Here is a 27,132-nt window from a genome sequence, read left to right on the forward strand (position 1 = left end):
CATCTTACAAGGGTATATGTGAAACTTGGTAAACGGTCTGTGAAGCTAGTGAATGATGCCCCATGATCATATCAATGTACACAGCTATGATTTAATAAAAAAAAAAAGAGGTAGGATCAAAACAGTATGTATAAAAGTATGATTCTAATTTTTGTAAAAAATTTAAAAATCCGTACACACAAGGAAAGAATTGGAAAAATATGCATTAAAATGTTAGTAATTTAAAAAAATAAATAAAAATAAAAAGAAATGTCAGAATTAGTTATTTGTCATCAACTTTGAAATATTTCTTTCACTCTAAAATCATTTTTTTAAAATTTATTAATGATGATTGATCAATATCATCAATAGTCATTTTACTATGTTGGACTCATTCACTTGGACTCTAGAAATTCGTAGAAACTATGTGTTTGTAAACCATCCTGTGTATCTTCAACTTTACAGTACTTCTTGAGAAAACTTGATCTGCTACTATATTTCACTGTGATCAGAGGGCCTAATGCGACTGAGGCAGAAGTTTAGTCAGAATTATACTTCAAGAAACTTTTCATGTAGCTGGCTACCAAAGTTTATAAAAGGAAAATAGATCATGGAACAAACTAGTGGACTCTAATTTATGAGGGAATCTCATTTAGAAGGGAAAAAAAAAATCAGAATTAAACAAGGCAGATTCTGTGGGTGACTGGACCAGAGGATGTGTATGGACCCTTCCAACCCCTTAGCCCGTATGTCCCTATGATTCTCTGATGGAGAAAATGAATGGGAAAATACTCCTCAAGGCCAGAACATCTTTGGGTATTCTAATGGATAAATTCACATCTGACGGGTAAAATTAGTGAAAGATTCCTTCAACTTGTCTTGTTAGTGCTAGAGGAAATTGTAGGTTTGTGTGTGTATTTATATATATATATAATTTATACATACAAGAAACCCGTTTGTGCTGTTAGATTATGTGGATGATTATTTTCTATGAAATGGAGATATCAGTAAGCCAGAGTGAAACTGAGCGGCCGAGGGGGCGGACACACTGGTTGTTGCTTTGTATTTCACTTAAGCTGATGAAACAACCTCCAGCTGATAAATTGTTATGGCCTTACAAATAATCTTCCATCTTCCTTGGTGGTCTTCCAAGTTCACATAATGGGAGGGTTAAAAACCCTTTTTGTTTCTTCCTGATTCTTGTGTCATTAGTGTAGTAGGAGACCGTGAAAAAAGTGCAGCCAGAAGAGGTTTAACTGTTACTGAGTCAACGTTTGACAGTCACACTCTCTTCTGCCATTTCATGCATGTGCTTTTGGTGACTGTGATAGCTTTGCGAGCTTTATTTCAGGCATGTCTGTTATGATAGCTGGTCCTCAGCTGATCTCTCTCTCCCTCTCTTTATCTGTGTGGGGCTGGTGGGGAGCAAAACTCGTCACTGAACGAATCCCAGTTTCAGAGAGGAACAGAAGACTTACCTACTCATGCACTGTTTAATTTAGGATTAGGTAACTAAGGAAATATCTGCCTTCTCTAAGGTACAGTAGTGTGTCCTTGTGTTTTGCCTGCTCTGTGAAATATCAACAAAGGTCCATTTCAGCCTTGACAAAAACTGAGTCTCCAATTGTTTTTGTGTCAGTTGAAGTAATGGAGTACGGAAAGTTTTCAACTTCAATATGTGCTAGGCTTATATTATGGAAATCTAACTCATCATGCCTGGGTATCAAATGTAAAAAAAAAAAAATAATAAAGATTTAATAGATTGGAGTAGATGATAGACAAAAAGGGGAAAAAATCTCAACAACATTTGGAGTTGTTACTAAAATTCTTTTTTTAATGCATATTTATTTGTCTGACCATAGAGAATAGAGAATCATAATCACATAGGTTATTAAAATTAATTTCAATAATATAAAAATTATGGAAATGATTTAATTAATTCAGTATGTTTAGGAAGAATATATTTTTTTCATTTTTTGTCATCAAATTTTTTTGTAATATTAAAAGAATATCTAACTTACATTTTTGAAACAAATGAGAATCTATCACATATTCAACTGCCATATTGCAAATTAGGATCTGGGACCCAAGGAGGTTAATTGATTTGTCTAAAGCAATGTGACTTAACATATATGGCAGAGTTTGGTTACAGTGTGATCCCTCTGATAACAAAACCCATTATTTTCTAACCTATGTCATCTTCCCATTCATCTTTGTAGCCTTTTATCATTCAGAATAGTTTTGTTATATTAAGTGTGGCTCTATACCTGCCACTTCTAACCAACTAAGCGCCCACATCTGTAGAAGTTTCACTTGTCTCCTTGTTGATTCCCACTGTCACCTGGTGTCAGGTGCAAACAGTCCACATGCTGCTTCCCACTTTGCAAGTCACTGGACAAGTCACAGAGCACAAGACAAGCTACCAGCCTCCCCAAGTGAATATTAACACATTAAGAAGTTATTCAAATGAATTTTAAAAGTTATTCATTTGAGTCCAGGAAACCATATGGCCTACAACTTTCATTTTTTCTGTAGATGAGACACAATTCACTGCAATTTTTTTCAAGTTAACATAAAAGATTTTTTGAGTAAAAAACAGACTTAACCCAATGTTTCCCTCTTAATCTTAGCAAACCTGAAGCACTGCATGAGATTCAGTTAGTCGCTTAAGACTCTCCTTCCCAAAGGAAATCTGGTTGTTACACAATTGCTAGCTTTTATTCAAGAGAGAAAGCATGCTGGTCATCCTGTTTGGCCCCTACTTATAAATTCCCAAGACTTTTTCATTCTGACTACTTTGTCATAATTAGTTTCCTTGGGCCTTCTGCTCATGAGATTAGAAGCCGTTCAAATTCCTGCCAGTATTTCTTTAAATGTGTTTATTTTTCTTTTATTTTTGCTTTATTTCTAATAAAAAGAAGGTTGGGGAGAGAAGATCAAAGACTTGTTATTTTTAAATGGGCGTGTGAATAGTAATGAGAGTGCAGCAAAGTGTAAGTGTTACACTGGATTCGTGTTCCAGAATACTGAACTTAAACTGGGGGAATGGTGGACTATTTTTCTGTGTAAATTCCTGACTAACATGATTTAATCAGAGCCAGGTGAACTAAGATTATAAAATAGGTGACAATTGTCACCTGTGTCCATTAACATTTATTTCTTTTTCCCCAAACTCTGTTTCTTTGGTGTTTCCCATTTTCAACATCTTCCCACTTAACTCTCTCCCTACCTGACATCTGCTGCCTATCTTTTGTTTTAGCTGCCTCTTTTTAAGAGAGGATTAATTTAATCATAACAACTTTGAAACTCAAAGTATTACCTTTTCCAGTAGTATTTTTGCATACGAAAAGAGGCTTTCAAAACTTTTTAAAAAATTTTATATGTATTTTTTTAGAGACAGAATCTCTCTTTATCACCCAGGTTAGGGTTCAGTGGCATGGTCAAAGCTCACTGCAGCCTTGAACTCCCAGCCTCAACCAATCCTCTCACCTCAGCTTCCTGAGTAGCTGGGACTATAGGTGTGTGCCACCACACCTGCCTGAAAAGAATTAACCTAAAGAAAAGAATCTCAAATGGTTGCATTTTAGACATCCCCATGGGGTGAAGTCTTTGGGGGAGGCTATACAGCTGGGGACTTGTGGGATTCAAATGAGTAGAGTGGGTAGGACTTTTCCAGTGGTAACAAGCATTTCTGATTTATAACATTTGGCTGATCTTTCTCCTGTGTGCCTAAATAGGCTGGATTTAAACTTTTGAGAACTATTCTTAATTCCAATTTGTTCTTTTGGTGTACTCCGTATGTGAGCTAGACTCCTGTCCATATATAAATTTATACCTACCTTAATATATAAGAACTATATATCTAGTTCCTATATATTAAACTATATATATAAGCTATGTACTTTAACTATAGAATTGGCTTTCATATGGAATTATTGGCTAATTATTTCCCACTTAGGTTATTATTATCTCTTCCCTATAACAATTATGTCTTCCGGATATACTATCTACTAGTATACCTAAAAAGTGGCAATGTTACCATTTTGATGTGCATGCTATTCTAATGGTTATGTTTAATTAATGAAAGGCCCATTATATATTGTTGAGTTCCTCCGATCACCTCTCCTTTTTTTCCTGTTCACATGTCTGAAAATTAGCTTAAATGACTATACAAAGAGCTACTGAAAAGTACAGCTTACCACGTTGACTACCACTATCTCCCGCTGACACCCTCTTGAGATACAAAGTTGGATATTTAGAGTTCATGCATTGTAAAAAGCGATAGTGACTACCCTGCTCAGTACGTGCTAATTTTAGTCTCTTGTTAAGATGACACAAAGTCCCGGAGCCCAACTCAGAACCTTAGAAGCTGCTCAGCTTCTCGTTCTTTTTCTGTTCCAGTCGCCTTCATGTTGCTTTTGCGTCTTGAAAGGCTGCTTCAAAATGGGAAACTCTCTGGAAAATATGTCGTTGCCTTGTGCTTTACTGTGTTAAATCAAAACCTGAGAGGAGGTGGTCACGGACCAGTACCATCCCCCAAAGAGAGCACAGGAAGGTCTTCATGGACATGGGGACCAGCAGATCGTGTCAATGGCATGTGGCCGGATTTTTGGTTTCTTTTCAATGTCGCTATCTTTTATTTTAACAGTTACATTTACACAAAGTCTGGTAAGCCAGTGCCCTGGGTGCCCCTGAGCTCAGGTGAATATATACAGCAAACTCTGTCAGTAAAGGAAATCCAGAACACGGAAAACTCCGACGGCATACACAAAACAAATGGGGTTAGAGTTATATTTTTAAACGTACAGCTTCTTTCATCTTTAATAGCATGTAATTCTAGAACCAAAGTTAACGTAAGCTATTTGTTTCCAGGTTCTCTACTATATTTTATACTGATTGACAATTTAAAAATATTTTTCTATTAAATAATGTACAGACTTTGGTGACTAGAGTACAGGAGTGCCAACACCACTGGTGTAAGAGGATTTTTAATCAAGCACGGACGATTATAACACTGCTAGAGATGTGGTTGAGATAGACAATGTACTGCATTCAGAATTTCCCATAGTTCTTGGTGGGAACACTATGTAGGCCCTTGACCTGTATCTTATCTGAAATAGTTGATTATTTTCTGTGAGCAGTCTTACTGGGTGAGTAGCAGTACTGGCTTATCTGTGGTTCACCAGCACCACGCATGACTGTTTTCCTCAGAAAATGAGGTTGAGTCATTATCAAGAAATAGGAGCACATGTTATGAGATCCGTGGATGCTTTTCTTAAAACTCTGTTGGAACCCCATCATCCTCGGAGCAGTGCTGGAAAGTTCAAGAGAAAGTTTTCTGTTCCTAAAAATCACTTAGTTTCTTAATTTGGAAGTAGTTTGATATCTCGTGTGTTTGGATTAGCATTCTATTTTTCTTGAAAATAATTTATTGTGTAATGCCCTGTTCTCCATGAATGTAAATCACGCCCCGCAGGCTTTTAAATGACTTGATGTCTCCGCAGATCTAATTTTGGTATATTTGTATCTCAAATAATTCGCCAACTCAATATTTTGGCTTAGCAATCCAAATCCAATTGTGATCCAAGTAGCAGGCACTCACATTGGATGTACAGAGACTTGACAAGCAATTAGCAATGAATATTTAAATGTCTTCATTACCCTTGCATGAGGAATGCAGATGGCATTGGGGAAGAGGGCAGCCAGAGGGCACTACTGTGAATTATGTTTCTATCATTTGGTCACCTGACTATTGGAAGATTTTTCTCTGGGCCTCATGCCATGCCTATACTTCTACTGTTTGGCTGAAAATAAAGCAGGTCTTCCAAATATAAAGCAGGTTGCTTCCATGAAATTTCTGTGCGCATTTCGTGATTCAGGAAGGTTGTCTCCAAGGATCCCGGCCTGTATCCTTTAGGCATACCCGACCCAAATGCCCAGACTTCATAGAGGTCTGTGTGAATCAGAGTTCCTTCAAAAATCCTGCTGATCCTCCCTCTAATTCCCTCGGTGTCGTGTGCTACACATGCAAAGGTGAACAAATCAGCATCCTGCCCTTTCCAGAAGCGAACGTAGTATGTATGGCCCAAGGAAAGAAAACTATCTTCAAATAATTACAATTTCTAGACTGCACTCTCATTATAAATTTCTCTTTTAAGGAAAAAACAACACTGGAGAGTCTGACTCAGCAACTGGCAGTTAAGCAGAATGAAGAAGGAAAATTTAGCCATGCAATGATGGATTTCAATCTGAGTGGAGATTCTGACGGTTGGTGAAAATTGTTCATGTCTATTCCAGTCATGTGCAGGAGTGTCCGTATAGTGCAAATTAAAACTGTTAAAAAATAGAGACCACGTACACTGAGAGGTTCCCATGTGCCAAGCACCCCACTAAGTGTTTTGCATAAATCATCTCATTTAATTCCCAACATAGCCTGTGAAATGAATGCCATTACACAGAGAGACTGACCCTTAAGAGTTCTGAAGTATCTTTTCCAAGATTATAGGTCTCTAAGGGCAGAGGCAGGACTTGGGTTTAAGATGTCACGATTTGCCCTGGCACAATGGTTCATGCTGGTAATCCCAGCACTCTGAGAGGCTGAGGTGGGAGGATCCCTTGAGCTCAGAGTTAGAGATCAGCCTGAGCAAGACTGAAGACCCTCTCCACTAAATACAGAAAAATTAGCCAGGCATTGCGGCAGGCACCTGTTGTCCCAGCTGCTTGGGAGGCTGAGACAAGAGATTGTTTGAGCCTGGGAGTTTGAGGTTGCTGTGAGCTGTGATGCCACAGCACTCTACCCAGGGCAACAGAGTGAGACTATGTCTCAAAAAAAAAAAAGATAATGCCATGATTCTAAACCAAATGTTCTTGATAACTATGTACCCCTTCCACTTCCCTATTTCTTTTACCCAAAACACACTTCTCAGGAATTTATATCTATCAGCTTATTTTTCAGTTTCCATTTCTCAAGCCCTAACCAGGATACATCACTTGAAGCACATATGCAGGATAGTTTTGTTTTTTTTTTTTTACATCTTTGAAACCCTTCCCTCCTTTGCTCCCTACTACACAGTTAAGTATCCTGCCTGCTGCCAGTAACCTAAACGAAAGCTTCCTGCTTCCCTCATACGCCTCAAGCCTGTGTTGTCTGTGTCATCTGTGAACCTTGATACTCTAATTTTAATACCAGAACAAAGGAAAGAAAACTGTCCTTATACAGTGCCCTGCCTGGGACCCTCTCTGTAGTGTAGGTGACATGCATGCATTTCAAGAGTCCTTTGGCACGCAGCCTTTAACATCACTCTGTAACAAGGAAGTTCCCTGCATGTAGAAAAGAACAGCACAAAGGCAAACCCATAAGCATCAGACTTTAGGAGAGGGGGACTCCAACTGGAATCCTCCAACATCCACAGCCGTCTCCTCTCTGCTCCAGTTGACTTGGGCCAGTTCTGCTTTTAAATCCACGCCTACCCTTAGCCAAGGGATTAGACAAACCTCAACACTGAACCACATAAGTATGTCAAAACTGAATTTTATTTGGTTGGCCAGCCAAGAAAAATCTGTATTTTTCTTGTTTAATGTATCCAAACACTACCTTCTATTATATTTTCTACTTCACTTGAGCTAAGATAAACCTGACCTCAGTACATATAAAGAGCTTGTTTAGATTTGATGATGTCACCTAATGTTCATTTTATTGCTTCTGTTGCTATAAGGTGTAAGAATGTGAAAAGGTAGATGTCCAGATGATCGTTTGCTAGTTACAAAACCATCGTAAAAAGATGTTGCCATATATTAGCACTCATTTTTTTGTCAGTAAAAAACTAATTACTGGTAATAACACATTTCATAAATTGTAAGCTGTGTGACATGATAAAATGCAGTAATCAGCATTAAAACATGAAAGTTTTTGTTACTGTTATTTGTTAAATTCAGTCATGCTTATATGTGAAATATTTTCCACCTTTCATCAGACCAAAAGTGCGTTATGAATGAGAAATATTGAGAAACTACCAACAGTTATGCTATATTTTTTGTTTGCTAATATAGAAGTCTTCGAGTCTGGGTAAATTTGGGTTGATTTCTATGCCTTTGAATTAAGAAAAGCAGAGGAATATGCAGGAGGAAAACAAAAGAGTGCTTTTATTGATATACGAGCTTTAGACATCCCCAAAGTATTTAAAATTTTTGAATATTACCAAAATAGATCTGCTCCATTTTTTTTTTTGGTGATGATAATCAGTTAAAACCTACTATGAGAGTTCGACATTTTCCTCTGGTTCTCCTTACTTTATCTGCCTAATCTCAAGTATCTTGGAAGATAATTAATCCACTGAATCCATTCTAAGATGTCACATCAGCCTAAAAGAGGGAATGCAGCCTCCCAAGGTTTCATTGTGATGCTTGGGGTGTGTTTTACCATCAGTAAATCTGACTGACTGAAATGTAACTATCAGTAGGTCTTGTCAAATAAATTAGATGTTGAGAACAGTTCAGAGGGATGAATTGTTTTTCCCACCTTAAACATTTGACAGTGGACTGCTTTAGAAATTACAGTCATATCACTATTCATTTGTTCTCTTCCCTAACATTTTTACATATTTTTTTAGAGGAAGACCTATCATTGCTGTATCAGCATCCATCATGCATTTGTTAGCACATCATTTCAAAGAAAGGCAAAGCATATTACAAGGAAATATCTATTGTTGTATTTTAAACACAAAATCTCATCTACCGGTAGCTTTACTTATGCAAACTCAGAGGAAATGGACAGGAGAACTCTGCGTTCTGACAGATATATCCTCACCTACGCATACGATCACCTACACATATAACCATCCATTCTGCCAAGTAGATTAGTGTTCTATGGTTATTTAAACATCTTTACCTATTTAATATTTCTGTAAGTCCTGGCATGGCTATTGATTTATCTTTAAGTTTCTTATGCACTCTTGAAATCAAATGATGAAACAGTTCATAGTCCAGTGAAAGAAAGGGAAAATAGATTGGAAATGGATTGAAAACACAAATACATTTTTGTCACTGCAAGGCTTATCACAGAAACTTTACAAACAGGCATCTGTCTTAAGAACTAGAAGTACCATTATCAGAAGTATTTTTTGTTTTTAGACATTTTCATAGACTAAAAAAACATACTGTAAGTACGAGAGGTGCCAGAAGTTTTAATACTAACATGAAGTGATATTTCCTGTTTTTAGGAAGCGCTGGAGTCTCAGAGTCAAGAATTTATAGGGAATCCAGAGGGCGTGGTAGCAATGAACCCCATATAAAGCGTCCGATGAATGCCTTCATGGTGTGGGCTAAAGATGAACGCAGGAAAATCCTTCAAGCCTTTCCTGACATGCACAATTCCAACATCAGCAAGATATTGGGTAAGAAAAGCATTAAGAATCAAGTGATATGTGGAATAAATGCACTGTTCTATTTTTTGCAGTTGTGAAAAGATACTGGATTTGGAGGCCAGAGAGATCGTGATATCTGCTTATCTAAAAACTAAGCGTCATCATTGAAGCTTCTTCTGATGGAAGCGTTCTGTAGCCCAATTTCTAAAGCTAGTTCAGTTGTGTGTCTTCATGCAAATTATTGTAATGTTTTCTTCAGATATCTAGAAATACAGGGTCCAGCATAAATAATATTCTTTTGTGCTTGAGTATAATATTGTTATGTTACAGAATTACACAGAAGTAATAGCAATTACAAGTAACAGCACACACCCTGCCCCTTTTTTGGGAGGTGGTAATCTATACCAATCTTTTATCACAAAATCATAAGCATAACGATACCACACTGAAGCACGAAAGGGCGTTACCTCTGTGGATACCTTGTATTTCACACTTTAGCCACCAGATACTGGTACTGACCACTTTTATTCTTTCCCTTGAGAACTATGCACAGGCTATTGCTAATCTTAATATCTCTTGTTCCGTCATCCTTTGTAACCCAAGGATAAGGACCTGTGTTTGTAGAATTCATCATCCTGTGGGGGTGGGGGTGGAGGTGGGGACGATATTTGTTCTAGTGCTATAATTGAAAATCAATTTGGGTGTAGAGATGCAGAGTGTAGATGTAGAGTGTACATTTTTTAATTCATACTTTTAGAAACCTTAGGTGCTAACGTTACTTAGTAACTTTAAATAATTTTCACTATTATTAAAAGAGGAATTTTTCATGTCATCTTTCAGCTTAAGAGAAAATAGAATACACATTTACCCTTCATATATAGACACGGAAGCACACAGATAAAAAAAAAAAGGGGTGAGGAGAAAGGGTACCAGTTCAAAAGAGTCCTAGTATAGACCCATGTAAGTTCCAGAAGGAAGAGAGAAAGGAGGAGTTCCTTTTTGGTGCCATTCTCTTAATATTACTGTAATCTTTGTCATTGTCGTCATCATCATCTCATAAATATCTTTAATTCATCTTCATGTACTCTGGTGGCCAAATACTGGACAGCCTAAGCAAACATTAATTCTCTGACTTCTAAGAGATAAATAATAAAAATGGGGCTCAGCACCTGTAGCTCAGTGAGTAGGGTGCTGGCCACATATACCGAAGTTGGTGAATTCAAGCCTGGCCTGGGCCTACTAAACAACATGACAACTGCAACCAAAAAATAGCCGGATGTTGTGGCAGGTGCCTGTAATCTTGGGAGGCCGAGACAAGAGAATCGCTTAAGCCCAAGAATTGGAGATTGCTGTGAGCTATGACGTCACCGCCCTCTACCAAGGGCGACATAGTGAGACTCTGTCTCAAAAAAAAAAAAAAATAGAATTTTCTAACTTTATCAGAAAATTTTGGCTTTAACACATAATTTATCCGAATTAACAAAGCTTCATTAAAATCCATTCCGCACCCGGAACTGCAGGTTGACAGTGTCCCTTTCGGTTCTTTACATTGAGGAAGGGATCCCCTGAAAGTGGTGGCTAAACTTATACATGTGTTTTTATGATTCCATATTTTCAACAGAGGTAATAGATGCCACCCAGTCCCCAAGGTGCATTTGTAATGAGGTCAAAACAAAAACCATTAGCCACTTAAACTTATGTTTCAATTTTTACCAAAAATGATTTTGAAATACAGTATTCAGATGAATTTTGTCTCAAAAGACATAGTATGTGAAGCTTTCAGCATACAGAAAATGTGAAATTCTTAGGTGTAAAAATATATATCCAGCATAATCAGAAACTGGAATGATGGAGAAAAAAATGCGTATTTTTTGCAACTCCATCATCTTTGATCTGTTCTTTCTTTTTATGACTATATTCTACCTTCCACATGAAATTTCCAACCTTTAAAAAACCACATACCTATTTCATTTGGAAAAAACTTTAGAAAAGGGTATTTTGCGTAAACATATCTCATGTTTTAATATATTAATTATTCCCATATAAGAAATCCAAATATGTCAGAATTTTAAAAAAGCTAACTAGTAAGATTTTTAAACTTTTTATCCCTGAATACATGTGTCTGAATACTACAGTGATAATCACTGTTTAAATCACTTTATCAAAAATATCCTAAATATAAGAGAAATACCAGTTTTGATGACATGAAAAGCTATTGGAGGAAATACAGCAAAAGCCTATATGGAAAAGAGATGACTAAGAAAATTGCTTACTTGTTTGAAGGAGAGACTATTAGAATGACTGCATGATTATATCATCCAAGCAATGTGAAAGAGAGTGCTGCCTAATTTCAGTCTTTTTGATGAAATTGTGTTAATGAAAGATCAGAGCCTTTAGGAAAAAATAAAATGCGAAAATGTTTTGCACCTCAATAGTCATAGCTTTAAATAAATAAGTGATCTTCAAATATCCACAAGATCATTCTAAATGGCCCATTTCATATAAAAGTACAAAGAAAGCTTGATGTTTTCCTCCTTGCTGATTATTTTGGATAACAGCCTCCGACAGCATGCCGCTAATTCATTCTGCTTAAAACAGGCGCTTGAGCTGGGTTGACATTTTACGTAGTCTCTGGGGATCCTAGTTGACATTTTAAAGGGCTTCTAAGCATTTTATAATACCCTAAAATCTGGTTTTAATAAGCCATTCGGCTGAAATTGTTAACATAAGGAATCACCTTTTACTGCTTGGCGCTAGATCAGGGGATGGGAGACATCTTTTTCTGATTACACATACAGTAGTTGGAGTAAAATGTGCAAATTCATTACAGACCCCGTGGAGATGACAATGTTGCTCAGCTCAAACTCTTCACTTTTAGTGTGTTGCCAGATTTAGAAAGGGGGAGAAAAAAACACACTCTTAAGACTTTTTTTTTTTTTCTATTTTGAGCATCCAGTAGTTTAAATTGAAACTTCCTCTTTTGTCACCAGGGGGAATCCCCAATTATTCTTCTCTCCTTTTCATTCTAAAAGGTCCAGCTTTTGAAAACAACAGGGGCCGTGCTCCCTGTATATGAGCGCACCGTAAGCAACTAGATGACACCCAAATCCAGTAGACATTTTCATCTTTTGGTTGCTATCTGAAATGTTTGCCCATCACTCTCATCAAGTTTGTTTCCAGGGTTCACGGCGCAGCCGCACCCAGTTATTGTACCTCTAAAGCCATTGAAACTAAAACCAAACTTGCCAACTGGTTAGCCCAGTTCAAAGTTATTATTTACAAAATGAAAACCAGGTTTGCCACTAAAGTGAAACGCTGTTCTTTGCTGTCATACAGGGTAGTCGTTAGCCATCTTGCCCCAGTCAGTACTTGGGCTATCTTCATTTTAAAAGGATTTGTATTATGCAACCCTATTTTGAAATGGAGTTTAGAGTTCAGTGATAAGTCCCCGAGAAATCGTATTATCAGGAGTTAAAATATTCTGTAATTTTATGCCAGATTAGGAAGCCGACGACTCTGAGAATTTTCACGTCTTTTGTCATCCCATTTTCTTCTTCATATATACATCCTTTTTCCTCAGCATTTAGCCGTACCAGCTTTCTCGAGGTTTCTCTGATTCTCCTTTCCATTGAACAACTTTGAACCTTCTTCTGCTGGTTCTTTATCTGATCCCCACAGGAATCATTTCCAGGGGTACCTTCTGGCCTACAGGAGATTGACCTCACCTCCCCATCGGCTCTCTTACCTTCCCCTGCTTGCTACAATTATAATCAAAATGATACATTTTGTAATTAGGTATTTAGTGTAGTTTTTCCAACTGAATATAAGCTCCAAGGAGACAGGAACCATAATTCTCTTTTTTTCACTACTACATATTTAGTAATTAATATGGCATTATGTAGGAAGTAGGAGGAAATATAAAAACATTTCTCACATTTCAGATTACTTCAAGGCATAAATGTTTCCTTTCCTTAAATAAACACATCCTTTTGTGCTTATAGAACATCTACGTGTAGGGAAGAATCTTTGGCAATTCTTATTCTAATTAGGAATGCTTATTTTGTTCAATTTCAGAATAAAGGTAGTAAGTTTTATATTTAAGTCAAGTCAACCATCCTTGGTCCATTTCAAATGTATTCCTATTTGCTAACCAGTTATTTCTGGCAAGTTCATTTTTCAACTCCCTGATCTGAGTTTCAAAAAGTTAGTGTGTATATATTTGGCAAGAAACTCCATGAAAAGAATTGATCTAGTTCAATAGTGCTATAATCTCATCTGTTTACATGTGTCCTGAGAATAACATAATAGTATTCAAGTGCCTTTAGAGAGTAATGTTAGGCAAATAAGGACTTGACGATTCTATCTACAAATGATACGGCTTGACCATCTAAAGTAATGTTAGATACTGTTATTTGAACAGAAGTTTAAAAAGAAATAGAAAAGAAACTCTTATTAGTTGAACTGTAACCTGAGTTTCCATTATAAATAGAATAAATTCATATTCACTGTCCATATTGGAAAAAATATATGTATATATATTTATAAATCTTTATAACACCTACATGGGTATACCCACCTATGCAACGTCTGTTACAACAGGAAAAAATTCCGAGGGAATTTCACTGCATGCTGTAATAAATATAACAGCCCATATGAAGGCATCCTCTACATTTATGAGGAAGAATTTTTCAACAGTGAGCTATCTGTATTTGAGACAGGGAGTTATGGGTTGAGTTATGCATCCATTTGAAAGCTTCTAAGATCTTGCTTAGATGACTTTGAAAGGCAGGTTTAACGCACCAATACACATTTGCCAGGGATCTCTGAGTTCTAGTTTTGGATCTTTTTCCATTTAGGTCGAGTTGAGCTGATTATTTGCAGATAAACACACTTCATCTGCAAATGGATTTTTATGACAGTCTAAACTAACAAAAACGCGGTTACTACCAATTCTGTGATAGTTATTGCATAGCCATCCTTCCAGAATCAAAGCTTTAAACCATGTCTAAAATGAGAGTTGGCATAAACTATGTTTAGTTAAGCTTCTAACTTGTTTCTATAACTCCTAATTTAATGATCAAAATTAATAGTAAAAAGAAAGGGAAACACAATTTGGGGTTATCATTATTTATTAGCACCTACTGTATCATGGGCAGTGGTGTCTTTATCTATTATTTCGAGTGATTAATTAGGAGAAAATTCTTACCTAGTGTATATTGCAGTACACTTTAAATTCTATCAGGCCTGAGTTCAAGTCCCAGACCTGCAATTTAATAATTGTGTGATCTTAAGTAAGTTACTTTATGTATTTGAATCTTAATTCTCTCATCTGTGAGTATAAATTCTGTCTTATCTTACAGCATTGTGGTGGAAGGTGGAAATGAAACAACATATGTAAAGTTTATAGCACAGTACCTAGCACATAGTGGTTACCTGTCCCGTGGTCATTAATATCACAATTAAATTTTTAACAAAATGAATTTTTAACTATCATCATTCCTACAAGCTTAATGTACTTCAACTTTGTGGGGGAAATGAGACTATATGATACATGTCCAGAACTTTTGTGGTGAGGAATGTCCCCGCACATAGAAAAACTCAACAACTGGATAATTAGTCTCAGATTCAAAATATGTTTTGAGGGCCGGGCATGGTGGCTCACACTTGTAATTACATCACTTGGGAGGACGAGGCTGGTGGATTGCCTGAGCTAACAGGTTTGAGACCAGCCTGAAAAAGGGTGAGACCTGGTCTCTAAAAAAAGAAAAAACAAACAAACCAAAAAAATAGCCACACGTTTTAGCAGGCACCTGTAGTCCCAGCTATGTGGGAGGCTGAAGCAAGAGAATTGCTGAAGCCCATGAGTTTGAGGTTGCTGTGAGCTGTGATGCCACAGGACTCTCCCCAGGGCGACAAAGTGAGACTCTGTCTCAAAAAAAAAAAAAAAAAAATTAAAATTAAAAAATATATATATATGTGATAAGTTATTGCATAACTTTTATGTTCACAGTTGAATTATATCATGGTCTAATGTAGAGATACATCCATTAATTTATCTATGAACTCTTAATACAAAAATTTGGCTATACTGCTTTCTGGTTTTTTGACAGAAAAAAAAAAAAAATATATATATATATAGTACCCAGTGTGCAAATGTTCACACAGTCAAAGCTCCTTAATTAAAAACAAGCTGATTATATATATTTTATTTATATATTAGTATATATATTATTTATTATAAATATATATTTATATATACATTATCATATATATTAGTATATATATATTATTTATTTATTTGTTTCTGGGTTTGGTCCAACATTTCTCCTTGGGATTTTCTTGTTACCAGTTGTATCTCTCTTTCAGAGGCTTAGAAGCTGTGCACATTGGAATCCTCACCTTCTTTTCTTTGTAGGTTCTCGCTGGAAAGCTATGACAAACCTAGAGAAACAGCCCTACTACGAGGAGCAAGCCCGTCTGAGCAAGCAGCACCTGGAGAAATACCCCGACTACAAATACAAGCCGCGACCGAAGCGCACCTGCCTGGTGGACGGCAAGAAGCTGCGCATCGGCGAGTACAAGGCCATCATGCGGAACCGGAGGCAGGAGATGCGGCAGTACTTCAACGTCGGGTGCGGCCTTCCCGGCTCTTTGCCTAATGGGGAGACCCTTCCGTTGTACTTAAGGGGACGCAAAACACCCCTGTTTAGTTGTAAAGCAGCATTTTGAAAAGAACCGGAACTCAGTGTATTTTCAAAGATGCAGCGGTCACCCATGTGGTCTTGAAAACATAGATCCACAAACATCTGCAAGCTCCCGGCTCGAACATGAGCTTTGTGGACAACTAGTTTAAAAATAAAATATCTGCAAGTAAATAATTTTGGAGTTTGCTATTATACACTTAGCCTGGTAGCTACTTTTCCTCTTTGGTTTTCATCCCATTGCAGAGCTTCAGAAGGACAAGTTTTATAACTAACCATGCCGTGAGACGATACCATGTAACAGTGATGGAAAAGAAAGAAACAGGTTATTTCTTAATGTGGAGGAAATACTGAGCTATCAGTGGATTACACAGAGTGGGGATTATACTTAGGGCGCGACAAGGTTGTGAATGGGAAAGTTCCATTCTGAATTAAGAATGCAGCTCTCAGGATGTTTTGCGTTGCTAGGGACAGTGCTGTGACGTACACAGCCCCAAAACTCAGAAATACAGTTGCCAGCATTTGAAATAGAACTTAGTAAGATCCGAAGAGCGTCTTAGAATGATATATACCATTCTGTATGTGATCCAGAGCATAACTTAGGAAAAAGCTTTTCAAATCTGCCCACCCAGTTCCTTGAAAGAGGCTGGGTGCTCTGTCCAAGGGTTTGTGGTTTGTTTATATCCAAGTGTGTGACTCTTCCCAACACAGAACACAAAGCCCAATGCTTCTTGAGTAAAGAGTAAACATATAAATGAAAGAAAGTGCGATTGAATATCATCTGTTAATTCCGTCCTATGAAGACCACCTACATAATTTATAGAGCCAAGTACAAAAGTGAGAAGATGGGGGTCTCTTATTAAAAATTGATTAAGAATGTCAAGGCCGTCAGCACAACTTAACCAACAATGGGGTCTTCATACACTTACACATCCGTGAGGCCGGCTCTGTTTCCTCCCACCATAGGGCCAGAGCTATTTCAGAGTAGGTTATTTCAGAACCGTCTGGTTCTGCGGTGTTCCGGGCAGCAAGGTTTTAGATAGTTCTAATAAATACTCCAGAGTTTTTCCATTACACTTGAATAATCTTTAGGTTTGATTCTAGGGAACAAAAACACAATTTCTGCATGTTATAGTGAAGGAAAAGTAAACTTGGAGTTAAACACTTGGGTTCTCCTGTGCCTCAGTTTTTTTAATAAAATAGAATCATAGCAAAACATGATTATTTAAGAATCAAATGGGCAATACACGTAAATGTCGTGCAGTCTAGGAAGCCCTATTCAGAAGCAAGATGGTAGAATCCAAGTAGGATGCAGTTTGCAAAACGTTAGACCACTGGGTGAAAATCATTTCCTTTGAGGTGGATATTGCTGAGCAAACTCATTATATAGTAAGGTTTGTATTTAACTGTTGTCTTACCCACAATCTCTTCTTTGGGAATTCTTCTCTTCACAGGCAACAAGCACAGATCCCCATCGCCACTGCTGGTGTTGTGTACCCTGGAGCCATTGCCATGGCTGGAATGCCCTCCCCTCACCTGCCCTCAGAGCACTCAAGCGTGTCCAGCAGCCCAGAGCCTGGGATGCCCGTTATTCAGAGCACTTACGGTGTCAAAGGAGAGGAGCCCCATATCAAAGAAGAGATGCAGGCTGAGGACATCAACGGAGAAATTTATGATGAGTACGATGAGGAAGAGGATGACCCAGATGTAGATTATGGGAGTGACAGTGAAAACCATATTGCAGGACAAGCCAACTGATAAGGGTCAAAAGATTGTTGTGACCTTAGGACTTAAAGAAGCCCTAACTGGTTCATCCTTACCAGTGGCCAAGCACATTAACTTTCTCATACACTGACTGTTACTTTAACTGTTAGTCTTAAATAGTTGGGACATCAGCTGACTAATAGACCTCAGCCTCAAAAGGCTTGGAAAGGAAAAAAAAAAAAAATACAACAAGCAAACAAGAATATCAACAAGAGATTGAAATAAGCTATGGGTAAAATAATGCCAGTAATTCAGCTGCTACATCCAAGCACTGAAGTCTTACCCGTCAACTTTTTTTTTTTTTTAATAAACTTTATGGCTGTTTGTTCTACAATGTTCTAGAAATTCTCACTCAGGTACACAGTGCCAACAAGTGGCTTGTGAATGTGTTTTATTGTTTTGTGCTACAATTTTTAAAAAGAAATAAGTTTTGTTTTGTTTCTTGGGGTTTCTGGGATTTTTTTTTTTCTCCTTTTCTTTTTCTTTCTTTTTTTCTTTCTTTCTTTTTTTCTTTTTTCTTTTTTTTTTTTATAATGCACCTGACAGAAAAAGAAAGATGAATTTCTCTTGGTTTCTCTCCACCTTCTCTATCTCTGTACTTTCAAGATGGAAGTCTGTGCATGGGGGGTGGGGGGAAGGCCGAGGGAAAAAGAGCCTGTTTTAACTTCCTTGCTATCCACCACAAAATAAGCAATTATTTTCTTTAGAGGACTTTATCTATTGTGCACCACACTACATCTTTGAGCAAGTGCCAAATTTGTACTGAAGTGTTGACGACTGAGTTCATTTTTTTCCCTTTCCTTTTTCCTGTTCCTTCTTCAGTTAGGACAGTGTTATATCTTAGACAATCCCTTGAAAAACCTGAAATACCAGCAGCTGGTGAGATTTGACTTTTTTTTTTTTTTTAATGGAACTGTAGGTGCTGTTCTCAGGTGAAAAGAGAGAGAGAGAGACATAAGAAATTTAGAGAAAAAATATTTTCTGATCTTGGATTTTTGTGTGTATGTATGTGTGTGATTATGGTACTAATAGGAATAACGTCGGACCATTGTGAGTTAAACCCACATCTGGGGATGAAATCCCACATCCTCCTAAGTGACTGGTCTAGAAGTAATCTTGACCTTGACTTTGCACTTCAAATGACAATTTAACCAAGTATAGGGCTCAAAAATTATATTTTTAAATGTCTAATATGATTATTATTGGAAGGATCAGGTGGCCCTGTGTAGTAGAGGTGTGCATATATAACATGAAAGCTACTAGCAAACTGCTCCCAGATGTCCCTTCTCCCTGGCTAACTGGTTCCACTAACGTTTGCTACTTAGTGTTTTTTGTTGTTGTTGTTGTCGTTTTTCCTATTGATACTTCAAGCAAAAGAATCATTGTTTTCAATCACTATATTTGGCCATGTTCCTGAAATAAAGAATAAGCTTATTTCTTCCACATTCCTGATTCCCGAGCAGGAAATGGAGCTGGTGATTTTTATGAGGCATATTTCATCCCTCCATGAAATGAGATAGAGGCCTTTTGCATTTCAGAAATGTGGGCCATGTCACGTTTCATGCCATAGAAAGCAGCATTTGATTAAAAGTCACTGCAGCCCAACAAAATGGACCCTGGTTGAACCCAGGAGTGTTTCTGCCAATATTTTTTCTTAGCTGTGGATGAATCCACTGTCCAGTTTTGGTTCCAACAGAGTATATGTGTCAAGAGCAACAACTGACAGGGATGGGACTCCTAATGGAGATTTTTGCCAGCCAAATACCACAGCGGTTGTAGGGCCTGTACAAATTAAAAGCAAAATCATTTCAAGTCAATTGCCATTATTTGTATTAAGGCATCAGACAGTAAATACTCCAACCAGTAGCTTGGATGTGCTATGGTTTTCACGCCAGCTGTCATTTTCCTATCTCACCCCCAAACACGGCCCTAACATTTGATTTTTACATTGAAATATGAACAAAATCCTTGTTTATTTTTCTCTCTCTCAAAAGACTTGCTCTGGGGTTTTGCTTGGAGGAGCTGATCATATCCTGCATGTCAGAGATTTCGTTTTGTCTGTTTTTTCTGTTTGTTTTTGATGACTGTATTTTCATTTAAACTGCCTCTTTTTGCTAGTGTTGTAATAATGATGATGATAAAATAATAATAATAGTAATAATAATAATAATAATAATGGTCAGCTGTTCCCAGATTAGTAAGTTATGTATAATTTATTTTATTTCTCCCTTTCTATTTTATCCTGCTTTGATTCGGAAGTGCAGCCAATAAGCTGTTAAGATATTTAAAACAAATTTCCATCTCCAATTCATATATATATGTGTGTGTGTGTATACACATATATATACATATATATTCACATACCTACACACACAGACATTCACCTACACAGTTTTACTTCTCCTTCCATAAGTTTTTTCCTTTTTGAGAATTTTGGCCCCAACAATATCATTTCTGGTGTTTTAGTACAAAGGGGTGAATTAATAGGAGGGTTGTGTTCAATCTTAAATAACTTACACTCTCATCACTTCTTTTAGTGATTTAATTGCCACAGTCATCTAGAGCCAATTTTTAAATTTTTGTTTGTTTTTTGTTTTTAAGCACTCTGAATAAGGAAAAAAAAATACACTTGTTTTTATATCATTATTATGTACAATGTGAAAACAGATTTTTTAGAAATACCGTCTCTGTCTCTGTTAACAAATTCCTTCTGATTTATGTGGGTTCACCTCTCACGTTCGCTGGATACTTACTTTACACCGTGTTATAAAAATGCTTTGTTTTCATTTCATGACTTTGGGCTACAAGAATACTTTGTTTTAGCTCCAGGTAGATGCCATCGAGGGCATTCGTGGCTGAAACCAGTTCTAACATACTTACCAGTGAATTGGCAAAACACTTCTCTTTGGTCTTTTTGTTTGATTTTTATCTTATTTTCTTTGAAGGGGAAAACAAAATTGTTGATGGTTTTAATGGTTTTAAAATTGTTGATGGTTGACTTTTAAATGCTGAAATTCAGAAGGTATTTTATTTAGTTAGGTTTCTGTCCAAGACAGAATGGCCTATTTGAATGAACTGAATGAAAATGCAAGTCCATAGCCCTTGCGAGTCCATTAACGCCCATGGACGACGCCTACTAAACGTCCATAGGCGTTAATAGCCTCTTGTTCTGACATTCAATTCACTGAGTGTTACAACTTCTTTTTTTCTAGTTTTCCCCAAAAGAAACAAAAACAAAAATAATTCTATTAATGTTTACAGTGCTTTGAAATCACTTGATAAAAGGTACTGTGAATAGCAACTTAACTATGTTGATGCCTTGCCCTGGCCTTTGGCAGTTGGTTTGTTTATGATTTGGATAAAGGATCCTAAAACCTTGTGTTCTTTTTCTGTGCCCCATGATGACCAAAAAAGATAAGGTAGAGGAAATAAAGAGTAAGATCAAACTAGAATCAATATGAATAGTTTCCCACCTCTCTTTTTTCCTACCTACCTTTTCAACCCTCTCTCTCTCTCCTTCAAATCTCATGCATTCTCTTGCTCTTGCTCGCTCTCTCTCTTTCCCTTCTCCTCTCTCTCTCTTCCCGCCATGTACACATTGCAGAATAATAATGCCAAAATTCTGGTTTTTATAGGATTTACAATCACCTCTTCTAAAAGTAAGTTATGTTTTAATACGAATCTCAGAGAGCATCACTGGAAAAAATAAGTTAACAGTTGCTCCTTTCTAAGTTACTAATAATTTGATTAGTTACTACACTTGTATAAAATGTAAAACTATCTTTCAGTACATTTATACCTAAATTAGTTACATCCATTTTACAGTTTATTTGGCATCTTCAGTTAAGAATTAACCATATATAAAAATCCCTCCCAAAGAATGTATCATCAGTGTTGAAACCAAATCCTCTTATAAGGAACAATTATAAACAAGTGTTTTTTGTTGTTCTTTTTTTTCTTGGTGAAATTATTTTATAGTTATGATTTCTGGAGTAGAATTTTACTTAATTCACTGAAAGAAAATTATCTTTAACCATTCTGTGGTCTAATTTCAGATATTTTCTTAATCCAGAAGCTGTTACTGCTCCCAGAAGAAACTTCCTACATCACATTAAAAACATCAAAAATAATTACACTTTCATTCATTCTAAAGGGTAAATTATTGAATTGTAATAAACAACTGTATATGAAAAACAGGTTTATAAAATATTTGTCTATCAAGTTAATAGTAAAATAAAAATTATGGGGTCTACAAGAAAAACTATGAAGCCCACTTAAAGTGGTTCAGATATTTCTTTGTCTTGTAGGACGTAGGTGTTTGTTTAGTCAGACTTTTACAGTATTTAATTTTAAAGTTTCCTAGAACCATCAGTCTCCCAGGTTGAAGATGATGTGTTGAATTTCCTACTGATTGATTCCCATCCTCCCCAGTGTTTCTGTCACTGGTTCACTAAAACAGTATTTATGTTGCTCCACCGGCTCTAAAGGTCCTTCTACCATTTTGGATTTTACAAATAAAAATGGAAAAAAAAATAGAAAAGAGACAATCAAATGCCTGGAGCTTAAAACAAAGTATGTGCAACCTACCATCTCACTTGAAATTTAATAAAATAAATAATTATGTAAATATAACATAGAGTTATAGATTTATATTTTGTTCATAACACATAGTGTAATATAAGTTGTATATTTTCATGTTTTTTTGGTTTTATGTTATCATTCATGCCACAATAAAAATAAAACAGGAGTTTATGTACTCTTAAAAAAAAAAATGTGGGTTGCCACCAACCTGTTTTGTTTTTGTTTTTGGATTTTGTTTATTTTGTTTTGTTTTGGGTTTTTTTTGTTTTTTGGGTTTTTTTGTTGTTGTTGTTTTTTTGCATTTTCCTTTTTCAGTATTACTGCCATGCAAGGCACCAATAAAAACAGCAAATGTGTTCCTTATCTATGATACTGTGTTTCTTTTCACAATTCTTGTATGAAGGTGTAATCATTAGTTTTATTACAGGAAGAACAAAAGTATGGAAAATAATCTTGTTTTCGATATAAATAGCCCCACTTACTAAAGTTGACTTTGAACTGAGAACTAAAGATTTAATTCTTAGATGTGGACATTCTCAGAAGGACAGTCAGAACCTGTTACAATTCATCTCACTCAGACAGATCTAGCTTCAGTGTAGCATCAAAAGATATTCCTCTTATATGTAATTGAGTCTAACACACTAGAAAACCCTAGAGCCTGAAGCACCTTTAATGTTTCCCTGGCTGGACACTATCATTGGGTCGGGGGTGGGGATGGGTTTTTTAACGTGTTACAATTGTATTTCATCTTTTAGTTTCTATAGAAAATTTTTTAAATTTCAGATCATTCCATTGCTAAGAACTCTAAATAATTTTCACCTTGCTGGTATCTAATTTTGAATAATGGATATTTCTGAACTGTTTGCCATTATTCTCTGGATTATACCTTCAACTTTCTGCCAATGTTAAAAACAAGAAATCTAGATTACTTCCAATGGCCATTTTTTTTTGCTTGTTTCTTACACCAGAGTATGTATTCCCATCTTGATAATTCTATGTGTAATCATTTCTTATAAGGGTTTTTGGTTGGTTGGTTGGTTGGATGGTTGGTTGTTTAAAAATAAGTATGAAGACCCTGGGTCTGATAACATCTGGTCCAAATGCATATAAAGTAAGCATATAAAACACTTTGCCCATTGTATCCCTTAACAGAAGTATGTGTTTTACAAACTCTGGTCCACAGACCACCTTCATCATAATTAGCTGTTAGAAATGTAGCTTCTTGGGCTTAACCCCAGATGTAATGAATCTCTGGAGGCAGAAACAAAGCTTCTGCTATTTAGCAGCTCTAAATAATTCTGTATGCTCTGGTGTTCCAAAATAAGCAGGAGGGAGGGTGATGTTTTTCTCTTCTCTCAGCCTACCTTCCGTGAATGTCAAATTTTGAAGCTCCTATCGCCTACCATCGTTTCTCCTGAACCTCAGGCCTCTGAGAAAACCTGGAAACTGGGGGTCCATGAAGTGTCAGGCAAGGGTTTGAAATTGCAAAGAACTCCCAATCTCTCTCTCCATACATTGCTTTTGAGAGTTTTCATCCATAAGTATCACTTTCCCCACCCTTGTTTCTTTGCTTCTTGTGGCAAAGCAGTAGACTTCAGAGACTCCAGTGGAACACGGAATAAAACTGAAACATAGGAAACTACGACCCACTCGATATTTGCAAAACAAATTGAGGTTCTTAGAAAGGAAAATAGCCATTGTAGGATTTGAGAAATAAACTTTCTGTGCAGTGTTTATAATAGACCACCTTTGGCTATGTTGGTCATGGTTTCATCCTAAGTTTCTTCAGGAAAGAATATTATCAGGATATGCTAAGTTATTTGTGGATGGGAAAAATCTTGTCTGTTTAGGACAAACTGGGCTCACCAAGGTGCAAAGCCCCAACCATAACTCTTTCTTCTACCAAATAAAGTTTACTTAGAAACATTTCTTTTCTTGGACTTTATATCTTTTAGTTTCTTATGTAATATTTAGAACTAGCATATTATAATAGATGGTTTTCCTATTGCCAATGCCTTGAACAACCAAATCAATACTGGCAATAGTGAAAAGGAGAAAAACTTTTTTTTTCCCAAAAAAATGTCAAATTTTAGTTGGTGTTTGAGGAAGTTCCCATATACGTTTTTTAAAAAATCAGGATGCTGTCATTCTTGCCAAGTTTAATAGTTCTACAGTCATCTCTATAACTACACATCGTCCTTGAAACCTCAATTGTAACAGTGGAGGTAAAGGTAAGCATGAATTAGTTCAATGTCTGATTTAAAGAATGTTTATGAAAAAAATCCAATCTATTTTCTTGAGTTTCTAAAGCAATCTAATAGCTAGCTGAGAAGACCTGTTTTATAAGTAAGCCGTGTAATTAGTATGTAAAGTGAATGCAATGGTCTCGCTAAAAGTTCTCTAAAATAGTTATGTTTTCTTAAGCAGGCTAACTATCTGTCCTACAATTTTAGTTATTCTACCAATTTGCTTAGCAAACTATTGTTTACCACAAAGAATGAACTAGTTCAGCTCTGCTCACAACGTATCGTCCTTTTTCAATTAGGTCTAGAAACATCAGATTTACTTCCCTAACACGAGTTTCTAAAGATGCAAATGATTAGAGAGTAAAATGGTACCTTGTTGCTATTCAGGATAGAACCAAGAGGATAAAAGTTGTGTTATCCTTGATGTCTCTACTGATTCGATTTAAAAGGGGGGAAAAAAAAAACCAGCTACAAGAACAATTGTAGGAATTAAGTGGGCCTACGTAAACACCACTATTTTGTACATTGCTTGTTCAATTTATTATTAAAATTTCACAATCTGGAAAGCAATCCTAATTACAAACTGTAAAATATATTTGAAATAAAGTCTTTTGTTTATAAAAATCACTGTTGTGATAACTTTTTTCCTAAATTCATGTGGTCCTGGTAGAAAGTAGGGGACCCATAGAATATATTTAGATAATTATTGACACGGAAGACTGACCTTATTGAAATGGCTCCAACATGGGCCCTCAAGAGGCATTTGTTTTGCCCTGTATTTCAAACCTACCATGACTATACAGCACAAATTTACAAATTGTGTTGCGTGAACTTAAGTTAAGGACTATAGCTATTACCAGTAGACACCAAATAATTGCACACATTGTTCTTCTATTTGAAAATGATCCTTCAAGCAACATTGTCCTTTCCTGGGCACATACATGAGTGGAATTAACAATCTTTTATTTTTTTATGGGAAGATCCTTGTTAACCTCTGGAAAATGGATTGAAATTGCTGGTGGTAGATAAAATTTGGAAACGCGGACTAACTAAAGATTCTTGAAGAGAAAATGTAATTGTCCTAATTAGGCGTTATTCATTTTCTCCTAACCCCAGCGGTTCCAAACATCTGTACACTTTGATGCCTGTTACATGTGTCTTCAACTCCTGCTTATTAAATCCCCCACTCGGGATTCATCTTCATCCCAGGATTCTTCTTTATCTCCAATTATCACACCAAAAACTTTAAAAAGCCATTTAATTTTTCCGATACTTCAAGATTCCCAATGTTTATGTTGGCAAACTTTGAGAAACCTTGTAAATTTTACATTTTACAAACTCAAAGCCTGAGTTTGTAGCATGGAAAGACACTTAGGCATTTTTGTAAGACAAGAATGCAAGGCAAGGAAACCACAACCAGTAAGAAGACTAACTTAGGAGGCTTTGTGGGCTTTCCTTTGTCTTAGTGATTCAGCATTTGGCAAATATTAAATGAACGATGCTCGCCTGGCCCACCTGGCAGTAAGAAGCCTGACTCTTGCCCACGTTGGTGAGTCCCTGACACCTGAGGTCATCCTGATAGTTCTACATCAATTCATAGGCTCTTTCACCCACTTTCAAATTTTGGTATGAATTACAATAGATGCACAAGGACGCTAATGGCAGTGCTGTTAACATGTAGCAAATAAAGAGGCAAAAGGTAAAGAATGAGAAGTACAAAGGAATCCCCCATTCTCCCCACACTGGACAAACACACATACACGTGTGTACATACGTGTGTATATACAAGCGCGCACTATGTACATGTTTATTTATACACACATACACATTTAGGTATCTATGTCCTGAGGAGGCCAGCTAGGTTCACTCAACAAAAAAACAGCTGTTATTTTCATAGTAATAGGACAAAGAAGAAACATTATGAATTAAAGAATTCTCATCCCTTAAATGAAAGGAGCATGCTAATTTATCATGAGACATAAACCTGTCATTGCCCTAAATTCTGGGGTGGATTTCACATTTAAGAGATAAGGAATAATGCAAAGAGCTACTTTTTTGGTAAGCAGATATACACAAACTTCAGATGTGTCTCGTAGATGCTTTCTCTGTCAGTCCTTCAGAATTTTATAAAGATGGTTTGTTGGAGGTCAAACAGAGAGGCTATACATATGAATAGATGACTGGCTATATGGATTAAAAAATTTCTGGGCTCAGTGCCTGTGGCTCAAGCAGCTAAGGCACCAGCCACATATACCTGAGCTGTGGGTTTGAATCCAGCCCGGGCCTGCCAAATAACAATGACAACTACAACCAAAAAATAGCCAGGCATTGTGGCAGGCACCTGTAGTCCCAGCGACTTGGGAGGTGGAGGCAGGAGAATTGCTTGAGCCCAGGAGTTGGAGGTTGCTGTGAGCTGTGATGCCACGGCACTCTACCCAGGGTGATAGCTTGAGGCTGTGTCTCAAAAAAGAAAAATTTCGCTCAGCACCTGTAGCTCAA

The 27,132-nt window shown here is 36.7% G+C and overlaps 1 protein-coding gene across 3 annotated transcripts in view; it reads left to right on the forward strand.

Moving 5' to 3' along the window:
- The window catches only part of SOX5 (SRY-box transcription factor 5), a 439,900-nt gene extending 414,643 nt beyond the window's left edge, over nucleotides 1-25,257 (forward strand). For all 3 annotated transcript variants that reach the window (XM_053556184.1, XM_053556185.1, XM_053556186.1), the window contains 4 exons: nucleotides 6,138-6,246; nucleotides 9,198-9,371; nucleotides 15,757-15,973; nucleotides 17,497-25,257. In XM_053556184.1, the coding sequence (XP_053412159.1) occupies nucleotides 6,138-6,246; nucleotides 9,198-9,371; nucleotides 15,757-15,973; nucleotides 17,497-17,800 (804 nt within the window). In that variant the 3' untranslated portion in view covers nucleotides 17,801-25,257. The remainder of the gene's footprint in view (nucleotides 1-6,137; nucleotides 6,247-9,197; nucleotides 9,372-15,756; nucleotides 15,974-17,496) is intronic.
- The last annotated feature ends 1,875 nt before the right edge of the window (nucleotides 25,258-27,132 follow it).

The sequence above is a fragment of the Nycticebus coucang genome, chromosome 12, assembly GCF_027406575.1.
Source record: "Nycticebus coucang isolate mNycCou1 chromosome 12, mNycCou1.pri, whole genome shotgun sequence".
Taxonomy (NCBI): Eukaryota; Metazoa; Chordata; class Mammalia; order Primates; family Lorisidae; genus Nycticebus; species Nycticebus coucang.